Source organism: Loxodonta africana, chromosome 9, assembly GCF_030014295.1.
Source record: "Loxodonta africana isolate mLoxAfr1 chromosome 9, mLoxAfr1.hap2, whole genome shotgun sequence".
NCBI lineage: Eukaryota > Metazoa > Chordata > Mammalia > Proboscidea > Elephantidae > Loxodonta > Loxodonta africana.
In genome coordinates, this window is record NC_087350.1 from 50042847 (window position 1) to 50058962 (window position 16116).

Consider the following 16116-nt stretch of genomic DNA (forward strand, 5'->3'; position numbering starts at 1 on the left):
GACAAGCTGCTTCCTCTCTTGGATTTTTTGCTTGTCCCCCAAACCTTCCATACTGTGAATGTGCTCACTATCATTCTTCCAGAGCCTTGTTGTCAGTCCACTTGGGCTCTGGTGCTCAAGTCACTGTTAGGCCCCACCCAAAAATCTGATCTATCGCAGTTCATCTTTGAGTTATTGCAGCTCAGGCGTTTTGACACAATACATTATGGTAATCCACGGCACATAGAGACATTAACACTCTCGACTTTGACAGAACACGTCGTGAAGTCTTTGAAGGTACCATTACAATTTATCTTGTCATTCAGGAGGAGACCCAGTTCAGCATTAATGTAGATGAACACAGCGTGGCTTTTGTTTCATTTAATTGCTTGTGACCTTTTTAATTGCTCATTTAACAAAATATCAAAGGGTTGTATTTCAATTAAATTAACAGTTTGGGGAGTGGGTTTTTTTGTTGCTGTTTTTTAGTATGCTTATTTTTAAAGCATTCTGGTTCTCTCCACTTTTTACTTTGAGTAAGTAAAAATCTCTTGAACAGAAGTAGGATTTTAATGTGAACTTGATAGTACAGTAATAACTAATACGCAAGTGATGCAATGCCAAGCATCTTCCACGTGTGCTTGGGTTCACCCCTTTCCAGAAGGATACAAATAGTAAAGCTGTACATGCAAAGTCCTATGAAACTTTTCTGGTTCAAGACCATGCTTTTGGTATAAGTTTGCTTTAGATGTTTGTCTCTAGATAAAGTGTCTGTTGCATGCACTGTTTATTGAGCACTTCTCTCTGCCTTGTACTGTTTTGCTTGTGTTCTGTAGCTAGTTTGTAAGCTCCTAAAGCTCAAGACCCTGCCTTAGCCTCACCAATGTCTCCCCTTCCCGCCACAGCCTAGCATAGTGCTAGCATGGGGAGAGAGGTGGCTGCAGGTTGCATGGGTAACTAGTCTGTACACACAGACATACCCCCACCAAGCGACAGCACCCCTGGGCCTATTTTGAGAAACAGCACTGGAACTCTGAGGCCAGGAGTTTATCCCATTCAGCAGTTACCTGTTTTGCAGTAAGTGGCATGTATTGGAGGCAAGTGCCAGACTGTTCCTTCCATGTCTGCTCCCCCAGGTGCTTCTGATCATAAAAGCAAACACACCCCTTGTCAGCTGGGGCAAGACTCAGAACTCACCCAAGTATCAGTGGGGACTTAAATCCTCAAGTGGAATATGAATTTACACTGTCAGAGAGTAGAAGGTCAATGCAAGAAGCATTAGTGTGTTGAGCCAGCTCCAGCTATATGTCTTGAACACAATTAATATAAGGAAATTGACAAGCCTTGCTGATTATTCCATAGCTTTAAGACCTCTACTAAAATCCTATCATCTCATCTGCCCATTATTAACATTTCAGCAAAATATAAAGTTTTCATTAATCTCCCACAGCAAATTTAGGAGTGAAAACTGGCACTTGTTTGAGCTTTTAGGACTACATTAGCTGGTGTATTAAACAAAATATGTCATTCTTCAGTAGCTTCTGTGAGAAACTAAATCAATTTCTAGCCATATTTATGCACCACTTTATCTAAAAGCATCTGAATTATCATTTACAGCTAAGATATTTTATTAGCAGCTGGCATTGAAATTGGTCAGTAAAAAATTATATGTCACGTTATAGTAATTTTTAAATTGGTTTTAATCCAACATCATAAAATGTAAAAATCTTAAGTGTGGTTTTTTTTTTTTAATTTGCATTTTAGCATAACAAACTATTACTTCTTTCTAAATCAAATACCTGCAATATTTAGAAAATACTAATTAGTAAAAAAAAACAGAAGCTCTTGAACTTAGAGCTAAGTTGTATCTAATAATGACAATTTCTCAAAAAAGATGGCTTTAAGTGATTTTTAAAATATTATAGGATTTTAATATTTTACCAAAATTATCCATAATTATCATGTATAAAAGATTCTAAAATAGAATGAACACATTTTGTTTCAATAAAAATGTAGATTGGGAAACATGAATGATTATTCTAAATTTTAAATCCTAGCCAGCATTTCAGTTCAGAATATGACCATTACCCAGGGAACAGTGGATATCACGATCATGGCATCTCTCCTTAAAACATAGACATTCCAAGCAAAGGAAAACAGGGTTTACCACCCTTGAAGACACTGAGTGCAACTCAGCCACATTCTAGTGGCGTGATGTTGGCTAAGTTACTCCCTCTGCGAGCCTCCCCTTCCTGTAGGCATGGCACCTGGTGTTCATCCAGCAAGTTTTTATTGAGCTTCTGCTTTATCCCATACGTATTTGTAGCACCAACAGGTTCTAGGCCAAAATAATGAGTAAAGCAGTCACTTCCCCGGCCCTCTTGAGGTTTACAGTCTAGAGGAAGAGACTGATGATTACTCTCTGATAAGCTTTCTGAAGGAAAAATGCAAGATATAGTGAGAGAGGGTAATAAAAGGGTCTGAACTAGACTTGGAGGCTGGAGAGTCACGGAGGCTTCCCTGGAATGTCTTGCTAAGCTCTTCAGCAGGAATAGGGAGGAAGCCGGGGGGAGGGAATGAGATGGGGAGAAGGGTGGCCTTGTCAGATGGGACTCTGTTGTAGACATTCAGTGAATGACCAGTTAAGGGTGAGGCTGCATCCTAATTGAGGAGAAAGCATTTTTGTAGGTGCTAGAGTGGTCCAAACTGGGAATAATTTTAGTGTTTAGAAATAGAATACACAATTCCTAATAAATGAGTTTAAACCAACATTGACTTAAAATCTTGCCCGGTAGATAAGAACTGTAGGAAGGAAAAGAGTTTAAGTATCAGGCTACCAGTTATATAGCAGAATTTTCCAGTTTCATACTCAGGTCTAGAGTTTTCCATTCCTCCAGCTTTGCCCCAAGGAGCTCTCTGGGCTTCCCTGTACAACCCTCTCTAAGTGCTCAAAGACTAGAGTACCCTGCTCTGGTTAGCCTGGTCTAGACAGGCACTTTCTTGTGATTGACTTGGCCCACACTCTCTTCTTCCCCTCCCCCTCATACCACAAATGGCACTAGCAGCTGTACCCTCCAGATACCACATTTCGACTGCTGGGGACCAAGAGAGAGTTTAGCTTTGCCTTGTGTGGCTTTGGCCCTCCCAAAACCTCAGGTTCCCCATCTGCACAATATAGAAAATTACAGGACCCTCTAGGTTTTCATGAGGTTTTAATGCAATAACATGGGCCTTGCACTTAAAAGCATTCATACATACTAGCTATTATTTTTATTTACCTTTTGTTTAGCAAAAATTAGAGAATTCCAGTTGCCAGACATCATACTGCTTGCAGAAGAGATGAATATGAAACTTTACTGACCCTCATAAAGCTTCCAAATTAGGACAGAACGACCACTAAACAATTCTAGTGCAAAGTTGAATGTTGTCCTCTATGACAGTAGAATAAAAATAATCATGGCTACTATTTATTGTGTATTTTGTATTAGAGTCTTTTTTTGTGTTAGATTCTTTACATACATTTTGACATTCTGTGGATAGCAGAAACTGGGACTCAAAGAGGTAAAGTCACTTGCCCAAGAACACATAGAGGCAAAGCTGGGAGTTAGCGCAGGTCTGCCTGGATCCAGTGCTATGGGAATTCACTGCCAGCCAGAGTCATCAGAAAAGATTTCATGAAGGAGGTCGGATTTCAGCTAGACTGGGTAGGATTTTGACAGGTCCAAGGTAAAGGTGGAAGGGGTATTCTAGGTCAGGGATACTGTCTTAGGCTGGGTTGTCTAGAGAAGCAAAACCAGTGAAGCATCTCTACGTGTATATAGAGAGAGATTTATATCAAGGAAATGGCTCACATGGTTGTAGAGGCTGGAAAGTCCCAAGTCCTTGGGTCAGGCTGGAGGCTTCTCCTGGTTCATGTAGCTACAGGGGCTGGCGAACCCAAGATCGGCAGGTCACACAACAGGCCTCTGGTTCACAGTCTTCAGAGGCCAGGCCAGCAGATCCCAAAATCAGCAGGTAAACTGCTAGCTCAAGTCCCAAGAACGGGAGGTTAGATGAAGCTTGCTGCAGGGTCCAGAGTGAGCAAAAGCCCTCAAGCCTTGCAGGAAAGTCCACCTATATTGGATGCAGGCCACACCCCCAAGGAACCTCCCTTCAACTGGCTGGCTTACTCACAGCAGATCCCATCATGGGAGGTGATCACATTATATCAGATCTCATCATGGAGGTGATTACATCATTATATGACTGCCAAACTATATCATAACTGCCAAACCACTGAGAACCATGGTCCAGCCAAGTTGACACACGACCTTAACAATCACAATACTATGTGAGCAAAGGCCCAGAAATGGAAAAACCTGGGCCTGTGTGCAGTCTAAAGAGTTTGGGAGGAGCTGAGAGAAGGTGTGTGTGAGAAATGACGAGACTGGAAATTACCATATTTCAGCCGTGGGCTGCCTTGATTGCTCGGCTGAAAAGAGTGTGTTTCATTTGGGAGGCTGCAGGAAACCAGGGAAGATTTTTGAGCACCAGCCTTCTTATTTGTCCCCAATATCATATATCAGAGTACTTAGCATGTATAAGGCTTTCACTAAACATTTGATGAGTGAATGAATAATCCAAGCTTTAGAAAGATGAATCAGATTGCAGAGAGAGCCTGGGAGCAGGAAGGCCAGTGAGGAGACTGTCACAGCCATCTCTAAGCATGAGAAGGCTCGAGCCTGAAGCAACATAGAGGCTGTGGGGCACAGGACAGGAAGCTAATAAACAAATGGTTTTGAGACTTTTGGGGAGAGATTCTGCAAGGAACATGTATTACTTTTATGATCAGAAAATAGTTATTAAACAAGAAATGTGACTGCTCATACTCTTGTGATTTTAACTTACTCTTGCGGAGACCAAGAGCTTCTGGCAAGCTGGCGTTTTTCTATCCTTCTGTGTCCCTACTGCCCAGCCAAGAGCCTGCCATGGAATAGGCAGTGTTTTGTCGATAATTGCTGAATGATTAATATTTTACCATTCTCTGTTTACTGGAATGGCATTATTAAGTCATTGCTCAGCCTTTTCTTCTCCAAATTAAATAAGCCCATATTATTTTAATTTATCCCAAAGCATTTTAAGCAGACACCATTTGCCAAGCCTCATGTATCTTTATGTGTTAAAGTGCTTTTTCTTCCCCAGGTTCAAGGGCAGATGGGACTTTTGAGGAGGATTCACAAATTGACATAGCTACAGTACAGGATATGCTTAGTAGCCACCATTACAAGTCATTCAAAGTCAGCATGATCCACAGACTACGATTCACAACTGATGTACAGTTGGGTAAGTGTGTGAACAGATAATGAACTGAACTCTTCGTTTTCAGTAGTCAACATAGAAATAGGGAAAGAAACAACATACAACTTCTGTGTGACCTGAATGACTGAAGGTAATTTATTTTCAGAGAAAATGTTTAAACAATGAAATTTGAAGTACATCCTTTTTTCCCACCTGAGTGCTCTCTCTGTTCCTCTTTTTTATGAAGCAGGAGATTGGAAATAGAACTAACTTAAGACTCTTCTCAAACTGATTGACTTCTGTGAAGTTCCATAATTCTTTCCATTCTGTAATTCTCTTGGGTGCTATTCTTAGAACCACTTTTTAACATTGCCATTTGCCTTTTCTTCCTCCATGAACTCATTGCTTATTCATTCATGCCTTTACTCAGGAAGCTTTTTAATGATCTCAGGAGTTATATTGGAATCCTTCACTAGATAATCTGGAACTAATTTATTTTCAACTAATATTTGGGGTTAATTTGTTCCCATTAAATACCAAATTTCTGTTTTGACTTAAACCTAACAAGAGTAACATAGTAGTCAACATGATATTAATACATGGTAATCATCATTGTAATAATGGCTACCGTTTATGGGGTATCCGCTATGTATTAGGCACTGTGTTAAGTGCTTTGCAACTGTGCTAAATGCTATTTAACTACCCAAAAGGTAGGTGTTTTTATTGTCCCAATGTAGCAGAGAAGGTAAATGAGGTGCAGAGAGGTGACATCTCACACCCAAGCTCACACAGCAGGTAGATGGTGGTGGTGTCAGGAATGGAACCCTGGTCTGACTGACTCCAGTGCACCTGCTCTGAGCCCCCACCCAGCAGAGGAGAGGCAGTATAGGGTAGTGCTTAGAGGACAGGCTCAGGAGATAGAAGCCTAGGCTGAAACACTGGCGTATTTACTAAGTTTATCACTGTGGGCAAATAATTCAGAGCCTCAGTTTTCTCATCTATAAAATAGTCCCTTTCTCATAAAGAAAACAAAAATCCTCACAACTGAACCAATAAGCAACATCATGATAAGCAGAGAAAAGACTGAAGTGGTCAAGGATTTCATTTTACTTGGATCCACAATCAACGCCAATGGAAGCAGCAGTCGAGGAATCAAACAATCCATTGCATTGAGCACATCTGCTGCAAAAGACCTCTTTAAAGTGTTAAAACGCAAAGATGTCACCTCGAAGACTAGGGCGTGCCTTACTCAAGCCATGGTGTTTTCAGTTGGCTCGTATGCGTGCAAAAGCCGAATAATGAATAAGGAAGGCCAAAGAAGAATCAATGCCTTTGAATTATGGTGTTGGTGAAGAATATTGAATATACCATGGTCTGCCAAAAGAACAAAGCAATCTGTCTTGGGAGAAGTCCAACCAGAATGTTCCTTAGAAGCAAAGATGGCAGGACTTCATCTCACATACTTTGGACATGTTATCAGGAGGGATCAGTCCCTAGAGAAGGACATCATGCTTGATAAAATAGAGGGTCAGTGAAAAAGAGGAAGACCCTCAACGAGATGGATTGACACAGTGGCTGCAACAATGAGTTCAAACATGGCAACGATTGTGAGAGTGGCATAGGACCGGGCGGTGTTTCGTTCTGTTGTACATAGGGTTGCTGTGAGTCGCAACTGACTCTAGCACCTAACAACAACATCTCATAGATAGGGTAATTATGAAATGAAATGTCACAGCACATGCAGAATACTTAGAAAGGTGCCTGGCACATAACAAGTTCTCAGTAAGTGTTAGCTGCTAGGATGATGGTGATTCTAACAGGATAGATAGATGAATTAGCTAGCACCCAGTAACTTTTAACCTTCAAAGATGTCATTTTGAGGACCAAGGTGTGTATGACCCAAGCCCTAGTATTTTCAGTCATCTCATATGCATGCGAAAGCTGGACAGTGAATAACAAAGACGGAAGAAGAATTGATGCTTTTAAATTATGGTGTTGGTGAAGAGTATTGAGTATACCATGGATTGCCAGAAGAATGAACAAGTAAGTCTGTCTTGGAAGAAGTACAGCCAGAGTGCTCTTTGGAAGCGAGGATGGTGAGACTTCATCTCACATACTTTGGACATGTTATCAGGAGATACCAGTCCCTGGAGAAGGACATCTTATTTGGTAAGGCAGAGGGTCAGCGAAAAAGAGGAAGACCCCTAACAAGATGGATTGACACAGTGGCTCCAACAGTGGGCTGTGGGCTGAAACATAGCGACGTACAGTGAGGATGGTGCAGGGACAGGGCGTTGTTTTGTTCTGTTGTACATAGGGTCGCCGTGAGTCGGAACTGACTCAACAGCATCTGAGGACAACAACTTTGAACCAAAATTCAGAACCCACCTTTTATTCCTCTCTGTACCTTTTCCTTTCCTCTCCTCTCACAAAAAAAAACCCTTAGCGTCTAAAATGGTAGAATTTGCGTATTTCATGTTGATTCTTAAAATACAAAATTATTCAGCGTTCTTCTTTGAGATAATTTTCCTGGTATCTCTTACAGAAATAGAAATAATAAAGCTACTCACAAAGAAGCCAGACGTAAAAGAGTACATACTCTATGATTCTACTTACATAACGTTCAAAAACAGACAAAAATATAAAGTAAAAAGTAAAGAAAGTGGTTTCTGAAGGTCAGAAGGCAGTAGTGACTGGAGAGCAGTTTCTGGGAGGTGAGTTAGGTTCTATTTCTTGATCTAGGTGTTTTACAAGGTTATGTAGACTTCGTGGAAAATTCGAGTTATACACAGACACGTATATACACAAAAAACCCACTGCCATCGAGTCAATTCCAACTTTTGATATATATATATATACATATACAGACACACTGTTGTGATATGTACACTTTTTATGTATGTATTGTATTTTCAGTAAAAAGTGTACTAAAGTAATAATGTTACCCAGACATCCAGTTTATGTTTGCCTGCAGTACTTCCCCAGTAACAAAGGGTCTTGCTTTTTTCTGAGCAGGACTAGTTTTAGAAGCCCAGTAAATGGCTAGACTGCAGTCGAGACAAACGTCCAAGGTGGGAATTTTCCCAGGTGAGCGTACAACAGATCCCCCCCTGCACATTCCCTAGAGGTAAAAAAAAAAAAAGCCTTGAAAGATAACCAGCGTCATGGACTTCGCCCCCATTTTTCCACAGGCAAAACATCAAACTCGTTTCATCAGATTCTGACATATTTATTAAAAGGAAAAAGTAAAGAATCTGTGGAAACTGCCCAAATTCTGCAATCAGTCAGGACTAGATTCAAATCCCAGCTTTACCTCTTAGCCTGCAAGTGTTACCTTGGGCAAGTCCCTTCCCTTTCAATCTCAGTGTTTGTCATTTATAAGGTGGGAATTATAATGTTTACCTTTGGAGACTGTGTGAATCATGAAAGCATCTGCCCTGTAGAAGTCATATTCTAAATGGTAGCTTATATTAGCCTTGTTATCATTGTCATTACTATTTATTTTGCCTATTGCCTTCTCTCCTCATCCACCATCTTGAAAGTATTTCATCAGATCATTGAGATTAGGCGGTGGCTCTCTGGACAGTTTCATTTGTAGCCACATGGAGACTTGTCAGGAAGAAATGGATGATGACGGTGATGCAAACATCTCTCCCTAGAGCAGCGGCTCTCAGAGGTGGGAAGACTGGAGGCCAGGTCCCAGGCACCTCTAAAGTGCTTCCAGCAGCACACATGGCACCCTCTGGTGGAGAGTTACAACTCTGAGGAGCTTCTGAAACATGTTGTCAGAACCTTTGTTTCTGTAAATGAATTCAAGTTCAGTCTTTTGCATTATAAGCAGAAAGTCCATTGAGTAGTCACAGGGAATTTTGTGACAACCAGATAAACTGCCTGTGAGTATTATATTATGCAGTGAATAAATAAGTTCATCCTCCCTTCCCTTGTAGAGGAGATCAGGTGTGTAACTTCAGGCCCTCTCTCTCTCCTTGCAAAGCAGATGATAATACCCTTCGTTATGACAATAATAAAAAAAAAAAAACCTGTACACACCCATCCAGAAATTCTTTCCCTCTGCAGCAGAATCTACCACAAAGTGCAAGGCACCAAACAGCATATCCTTTATGAGCATTCAAGTGCGCAGCTGGATTCTGAGATCAGTAAATAATATATTTTATTTCAACTGACTAGCCAGGTGCTTCAGATCTTTGCTGACACTGATGGATGGTCTCCTCTGCTCGTCCATCCTGTGTCGGTCAGAAGCAGAGATTTCACTTGCCCCCCGTGGCAAGCTCTACTAAGTGGTGAGTGTCTGTGTGCAGCATTTACCCAGCAGCCTTGCTGATTTCACAGAAAACTAACCATCTCCTCTGAGTTAGTGGTACATAAGAGCACGCAGCAGAGGGCCAGATTCCCAGACTCTGCAACGCCATTACAGCTGCATGTCTTCTGATGGGGTAGTTGTGTCCGATGCCCCAGTTTTACCGTCTGCCATTTGTATCTGAGAAAGTCAGGGGATGGGAGACTTAGACTTTCATCTGCAAGACCCAAAGTTAAACACATCTTCTGCCATATTTTCCTATGACTAAGAAACTATTAATGAAACCTGTGGTAAATATGTGATCTCTTAAAATAGTAAGAATTATAATTTTTAAAGGTAGTTATTGTTTATCCGATACTTACTATGTGCCAGGCACATTGCTGATTGCTTTCTTTGCATGCATGGTCTCCTCTAATCATAGCACTATTAGTAGGTAGGTACTGATACTATTTCCATTTTGTATATAAGGAAACTGGGTGTATAGGGAAGAATCTAGTAAGTAGTAAAGCTGGGATCAGAACATGAGAGTGTCTAAGACTTAAATCTAGCACTTAACTACTATATTATGCCTTGAATACAAATCACCATTGTACTGATACTGCTCTGTAGCTCTATAGCAATTTACAGTATACAAAGAACTTTCAATTCTGTTACCTTATGTAACCCACACAGCATGTTGTTGTTGTTATTCCTGTTTCACGGCAGAGAAAACTAAGGTGTGCAGGAGTTAAGGAGATAATGTTTACTGGCACAAAACTAACACAGTGTTAACTAACTCCCTTCCCTCCTCCTCAGCCATCAGGATATATAGCGGGACATCCAGTCCCAGCAGTAGTATTGGGACTGAAACCCAATCCCATACATTCTGTCACACCACAGATGCCTTAGTCATTAATAACTTGTCTTCACAAAGGAAGTGATTACCATTAGTTGGCCAGTTCAAAAAATTCTGCACATCTCTCTTCTCCCTACCCTGACACTTGGAGAGCCCATGGAGATGTAGCATGTATGCTGCTACTCCCGCCTCCCATTCGTCTTTACATATTGTTAATCAGTCACTGTAGTCCAACTTAGCCCAACGAACAACTCCTACCAGTCAATTGGAGTTGGTACTTAAGTTGAAATCTATTTGCCATCCCTGATCTGCTGGCCTGGAAGGCTTACCAAACAGCCATCGTGCCTGACCATTTCTGTATTTCTCTAAAGTGTTCTTGGACTAGTTCATCTTGTCTGCTTCCCATCTGTGTTGGGCCTAAAAGTGCAGATGCTCTTCAAGTGTAGATGTTATTTGAACTTAAACCAAGTTGAAGTTATTTCCATTACACTTGATTTCACTTAATGCCTGACCACTGAAGAGAGGTGAGGGCACTGAGATAGGAGTGCTACCGAAACATGCCAGAGCTGGCAAGGGGGAGTGGGTTTGGGGAAAATTGAAACAAAAAAGGTCAGATGGTAAATGCCAGCCATGACCTAGGAAACCTCTAATATACTGTCAGTAAGTATTTGTTGTCTGGCTGAAAGCTGAACTACGGACCCATCGTTCTGAGCCTTCAGCTGGTAATCCAGAGTGGCTGATGACAATGTGTCAGTTTCCTCAGGTGGGCGGCATAAGGGAATCAGTAGGAGCACAACATGTAAGAGTTCATCTAAGGTTCTGTAGTCTTTTTATCTCTTCCTCATCGTTGGCACTGATACCCCACAGTCTACCAAAGCCTGAGCATGAAGAAGGTCTGATTTTTCTACATTCTACAAACAACACAAATTCTCATAGGAGACAGTATTACTGCTTCCTGACTGGCACTGAAAGCTCACCTGAGGTATCTGTTTACCAAGAGAGTATTTAGTGTGGGGATCTAAGTACCTCAGTAAAAAAAAAAAAAATTTTTTTTTTTTTTTTACTGAGGTACTTAGATCCCTCCCAGTAATTGCCTTCTCTTCAGAAAAGAACCCATTTCCAAAGACATATCTTATTGAGATGCAGCTGTCTCAGCTCTCAGGTAGTGAGCTCCAACCTAGCGTGGAGTGTTGTGCTGAGTGCTGTTTTACGTTCTCGGTCTCACCATGTTTGGCTGTCCCTTAGTTTTTGTCCCGAGGGTAGTGTTCTAGTCTGGTACACTCAGACTTATCACTGATTCTGCCACTGTCCACACACTGGAATTGGCAGCTTTTAGTTGTGGCTCCTGAACGGTTTTGGATTGTTAGCCCATTGAATGGAACCTGTGATCCTAAGACTCAAGATCCCACTTGCTTTGGGTCTCAATTGTGACTCCAAATTTTTTTTTTTTCATACATTTTAAGGTCCCTGCAACATTGCTGGAGGCAGTGCTTCGTATATTGTAAAGTCTTTGGTCAGTGCGTGCATACACCTACTACATAAACTTGAAAATGAATTGCAAAGCAGGAGAGCTAGTCTGTTTAAGCCCTGGACTGATAGTATGGGAATGTGAATTATGGTCATAGCTTTGTCATTAATGGGTGACATTAGACAAGTCATATCCCTGCCCTGAGCCTTAATTCCTTCATATGGAGGATGAAACCCCAGACTAGGCGATCTCTAAGGTCTCATTAAGCCCAAACAGCCTGTGCGTCTGATCCTGTGTGTAAATTCAGACAAGTTGCAAAGGCTTCCCTGACTGCTTTGTGGATGCTATCGATTGGCTGTGTATATTCAGCAAAATCCACTCTGGCAAAGAGTTCTTCAGTGGCAGTCCCGGGGGCTTTTCCAGGCTTTCATAGGCTCTAGGTAACCTGAAGACAAGAGGATTGTAGAATTGTATAAAAAGCTACTCCAGGATTTAACGACTGGGGCTTTTGTAGGCTTGGATTCAAAGTTGGAGGAAACTGATGAGTGAACCACAGCTCATGATATCTGAGCAAATAGACAATAACTCAGGAAACACACTGAGGTGTGGGATGTTAAATGCCCTAATCTTTGCCAAAGTGGTGTTTTAGTTTCCTAGAGAGGCATTGGAAGTGTGTCTTAGGGACATAGTACCTCCTGAGAGTCGACCCTTCTCTTCTGGGACAGTAAGAACAGATGAAGGGTCAAAATACACACAAGACTTAGATAGAGCTTTGCTTCAATCCAGCTGTGCACTTTACTAACTTGATTCACCCTGGGAAAGCACTTTACCTTCCTGAGGTTTATCTTTAATAATAATTTCAGGAATAATTGAGCCCTTATTATATGCCAGGCACTGTGCTCAGTATTTCACGCACTATGCCGTTCCATCCTCATGACACCCTGGGAGTTGGTACTGTTTTGTTTACCCCCATTTTACAAGGGAGGAAGCTCAGGCTCATAGAGGGGGAGGTAACTTTGCCCAGGATAACACCTGTAGGAATGTGCCAACAAAGAGACTGTAGGATGGGGGCTCCCTAATACAAATGTTGCCACAACTCCAGTTATGAGACTGTTTCTCCTGTTGTTGAATTGAACTCTTTGAGGTTGCAGGGACATGTATGCTCAGTGACACTTGGTGGTGGGAGGTTACTGCAAGGATTCTTGGGGGTAAGAGCACTGGTCTCCCCAGCTGGACAGTCATTCTGGATCCTGGTACTTCCAGGACTAGAGTATAAAGCAGGTCTCAGGGTGAATTCCCTTTCACTGCCAGACCAGGGCCTGTCGGGTTCCTTGTTCACATCTCTCTTGTAGCTCCCTGAGCTGCCCAGTCCTGACTTTTGTCACTAGGTCTGTCTCAGACTGTGTTATATCCCTTTGCTCAGTGCCTGACTCAGGGTAATAATGATTGGAAGTAGTAGTATTAATCATTAGCTATGTATCAGTCACTATTGCAAGCATTTTACATGCCTTATTTCACTTAATCCTCACAACAAACCCATGAGGTAGATACTATCGTCATCTCTGTTTTGAAACAACGTGCCTAAAGTCACATAGCTAGGAAGTAGCAAAGCAGAGATTTGAACTCAGGACTATCTGACTCCAAAGCTCCCATCCCTGACCTCTCTGTAAGGTTAGGTTGTTGTTAGGTGCCATTGAGTCAGTTCGACTCATAGAGACCCTGTGTACAACAGAACAAAACACTGCCCTGCTCCTGCTCCGTTCTCACAGTCGTTGCTGTGTTTGAGCCCATTGTTGAAGCCACTGAGACAATCCATCTTATTGAGGATTCTCTTCTTTTTCGCTGACTCTGTTCAAGGAGCCCTGGTGGTACAGTGGTTAAGAGCTCAGGCTGCGAACCAAAAGGTCAACAGTTCGAATCCACCAGCCGCTCCTTGCAAACCCTGTGGGGCAGTTCTACTCTGCCCTGTAGAATCGCTGTGGGTCGAGATCAGCTCAGTGGCAACGGGTTTAGTTTGGTTTTTAGTTTCTACTTTACTAAGCTTGATGTCCTTCTCCAGGGACTGGTCCCTCCTGATAACATGTCCAAAGCATGTAAGACGAAGTCTCGCCATCCTTGCTTCTAAGGAGCATTTTGGCTGTATTTCTTCTAAGACAGGTTTGTTCATTCTGCTGGCAGTCCATGGTATGTTCAGTATTCTTCGCCAGCACCATAATTCAAAGGTATCAATTCTTCTTTCGTCTTCCTTATTCATTGTACAGCTTTCACATGCATGTGAGTTGATTAAAATACCATGGCTTGGGTCAGGCACACCTTAGTCCTCAAAGTGACATCTTTCCTTTTTAGCCCTGCACTACTGTCTTTAAATGTAAAATGGGTTAATAATGCATTACTGAAGGAGCCATGGTGGTCCAGTGGTTAAGCACTCAGCTGCTAACTAAAAGGTTAGCAGCTTGAACCCATCAGCTACTCCATGGGAAAAAGATGTGCCAGCCTGCTTCCATAAAGGTTCCAGTAACTATGGGGCAGTTCTACTCTGTCCTGTAGGGTCGTTATGAGTCGGAATCTCCATAAAGGTTACAGCCTTGGAAACCCTACAGGGCAGTCCTTAGGATTGCTATGAGTCGGAATTGACTTGATGGCCCATAAGAACAACAGGTTACTGACAGAGGTGTTGTAAGTCACTGTGAACTAAAGTTCCTAACTTAGGGCCTTACGTTAGCAGAAGATGATATACAGTGCTAATTTCCTTCTGTGGAAATCTTTTGGTTATTTAAAACAAGGTTCTCCTTGTGATAACTCTACAGCTTTGGACAAATAGATTCCCCAGAGAGTTGAATACACATTAGAGTTGCATTTTTGTTTATTTTGAGCTGTCTTGTTAAGGAAGGATTTATATGCTGGCATTGATGTAGGACAGCAATCAGGCAGTGTTTTCTGCCTTTGTCAGTTGGTGTGATAGTTTGCTTCCAGTGAAGTTTGACTCACTGTATCTGGAAGCTGTCAGAAGTGGGAGCATGAAGAGGTCATGACGGATAGCTGTGGATAAGTGGTTAGGGGAGGAAAGCTGGTAAAGGAGACAAAGGGCCTCCTTTGTTACTAAGGGATGGGCCTGACTGACCCTGGCCTCTCTGGGCCAGCCCCCCTGCTCTCTCCTTCCTCACCTGCCATAGGTCGTAGGGTGGAACCTGCCAGTCAGCATTTTTGAGAATGGCACCACGTGGGTATAAGGCAGCTCATGGGAGCCGTTCCCAGCAGCTCAGCTACTTGGGCATTCAAGAACTGTTAGATGGAAGTATGAAAGTCGTCTTCAACCTTAAGATCACTTTTCATGATTATCAGTTACAGAATTTACATATTCCTTTCCGTATGTTTTAAAAAATTGGGAAGGTGTACTGAGTTCTAAGTAGAAACGAACACAAAAAAAGTCAGCTTTAACAATGATCTTTGTTTTTTATTTTTATTTTCGGTGAGAATTTTGTTTGTTTTGGAAAAATCCAGAAAAGTCCAAGGAAGATTGTAATGGACCACTGTTAGGCCAGTTTAGAATATATCCTTTCAGTCTTTTCTACAAATATGTTTTTTCCATAATTAAGTCCTTTCCTTTTCACTTAGTATTATGTCACAAGAATTTTTCCAAGTCAGAAACTTCTCACACATAATTTTTCATGGTTCTGCTGTATTCCATCACAGATAGATGAGCTATTCATCTATTGTTGGTCATTTAAGTTGGGGAAATATAAACTTGACAAAAGCCAGCTTCTTTCTTTTCCTGGTAATAAGTTTATAATCTGAATTACTTAAAAGTAGTGCATTAGCAAGTGCCTCTGCCTTTCCTTCAGTGATTCTGCACAAAAACTTTAGCCAAAGAAATCAAAACCATGCTCAATGGTCAGAAATAGGAATATTGGTTGGATTTCATGCTCTAGTTTGCCGTATCTGAACAAAATAGATGTGCACATTTGCACAGTATAGCATTTATTTGTTCGTTGGTGGAAATTGAGGCAGGTGACTAAAGACTACGGTGGACAGGATTCCTTATTACACCCTTTTTTTATATTATTTATTTCATTTTTTGTTGATCAGAGTGTATACAGCAAAACATACACCGATTCAACAGTTTTTACTTGTACAATTCAGTAACATTGCTAACAGTCTTTGAGTTGTACAACCATTCTCACCCTCTTTTCCGAGTTGTTCCTCCCCCATTAACATAAAAAAAAATTTTTTTCATTAACA

At 41.6% G+C, this 16116-nt stretch overlaps 1 protein-coding gene across 18 annotated transcripts in view; it reads left to right on the forward strand.

Annotated features, from left to right (window-relative positions):
* Positions 1–16116, forward strand: part of MAPKAP1 (MAPK associated protein 1) — a 270012-nt gene that overhangs the window by 224674 nt on the left and 29222 nt on the right. For 15 of the 18 annotated variants that reach the window (XR_002785002.2, XR_002785003.2, XM_023544921.2 and 12 more), the window contains one exon: positions 5161–5301. The exons of 2 other annotated variants lie outside the window; for them this stretch is intronic. Coding sequence is in view for 13 of the 16 variants with exons in the window: in XM_023544921.2 (XP_023400689.1) it covers positions 5161–5301 (141 nt within the window). In the remaining 3 variants the exon portion in view is untranslated. Of the gene's footprint in view, positions 1–5160; positions 5302–16116 lie in introns of those variants that run through there. One more of the 18 variants, XR_002785004.2, reaches the window with a different exon arrangement.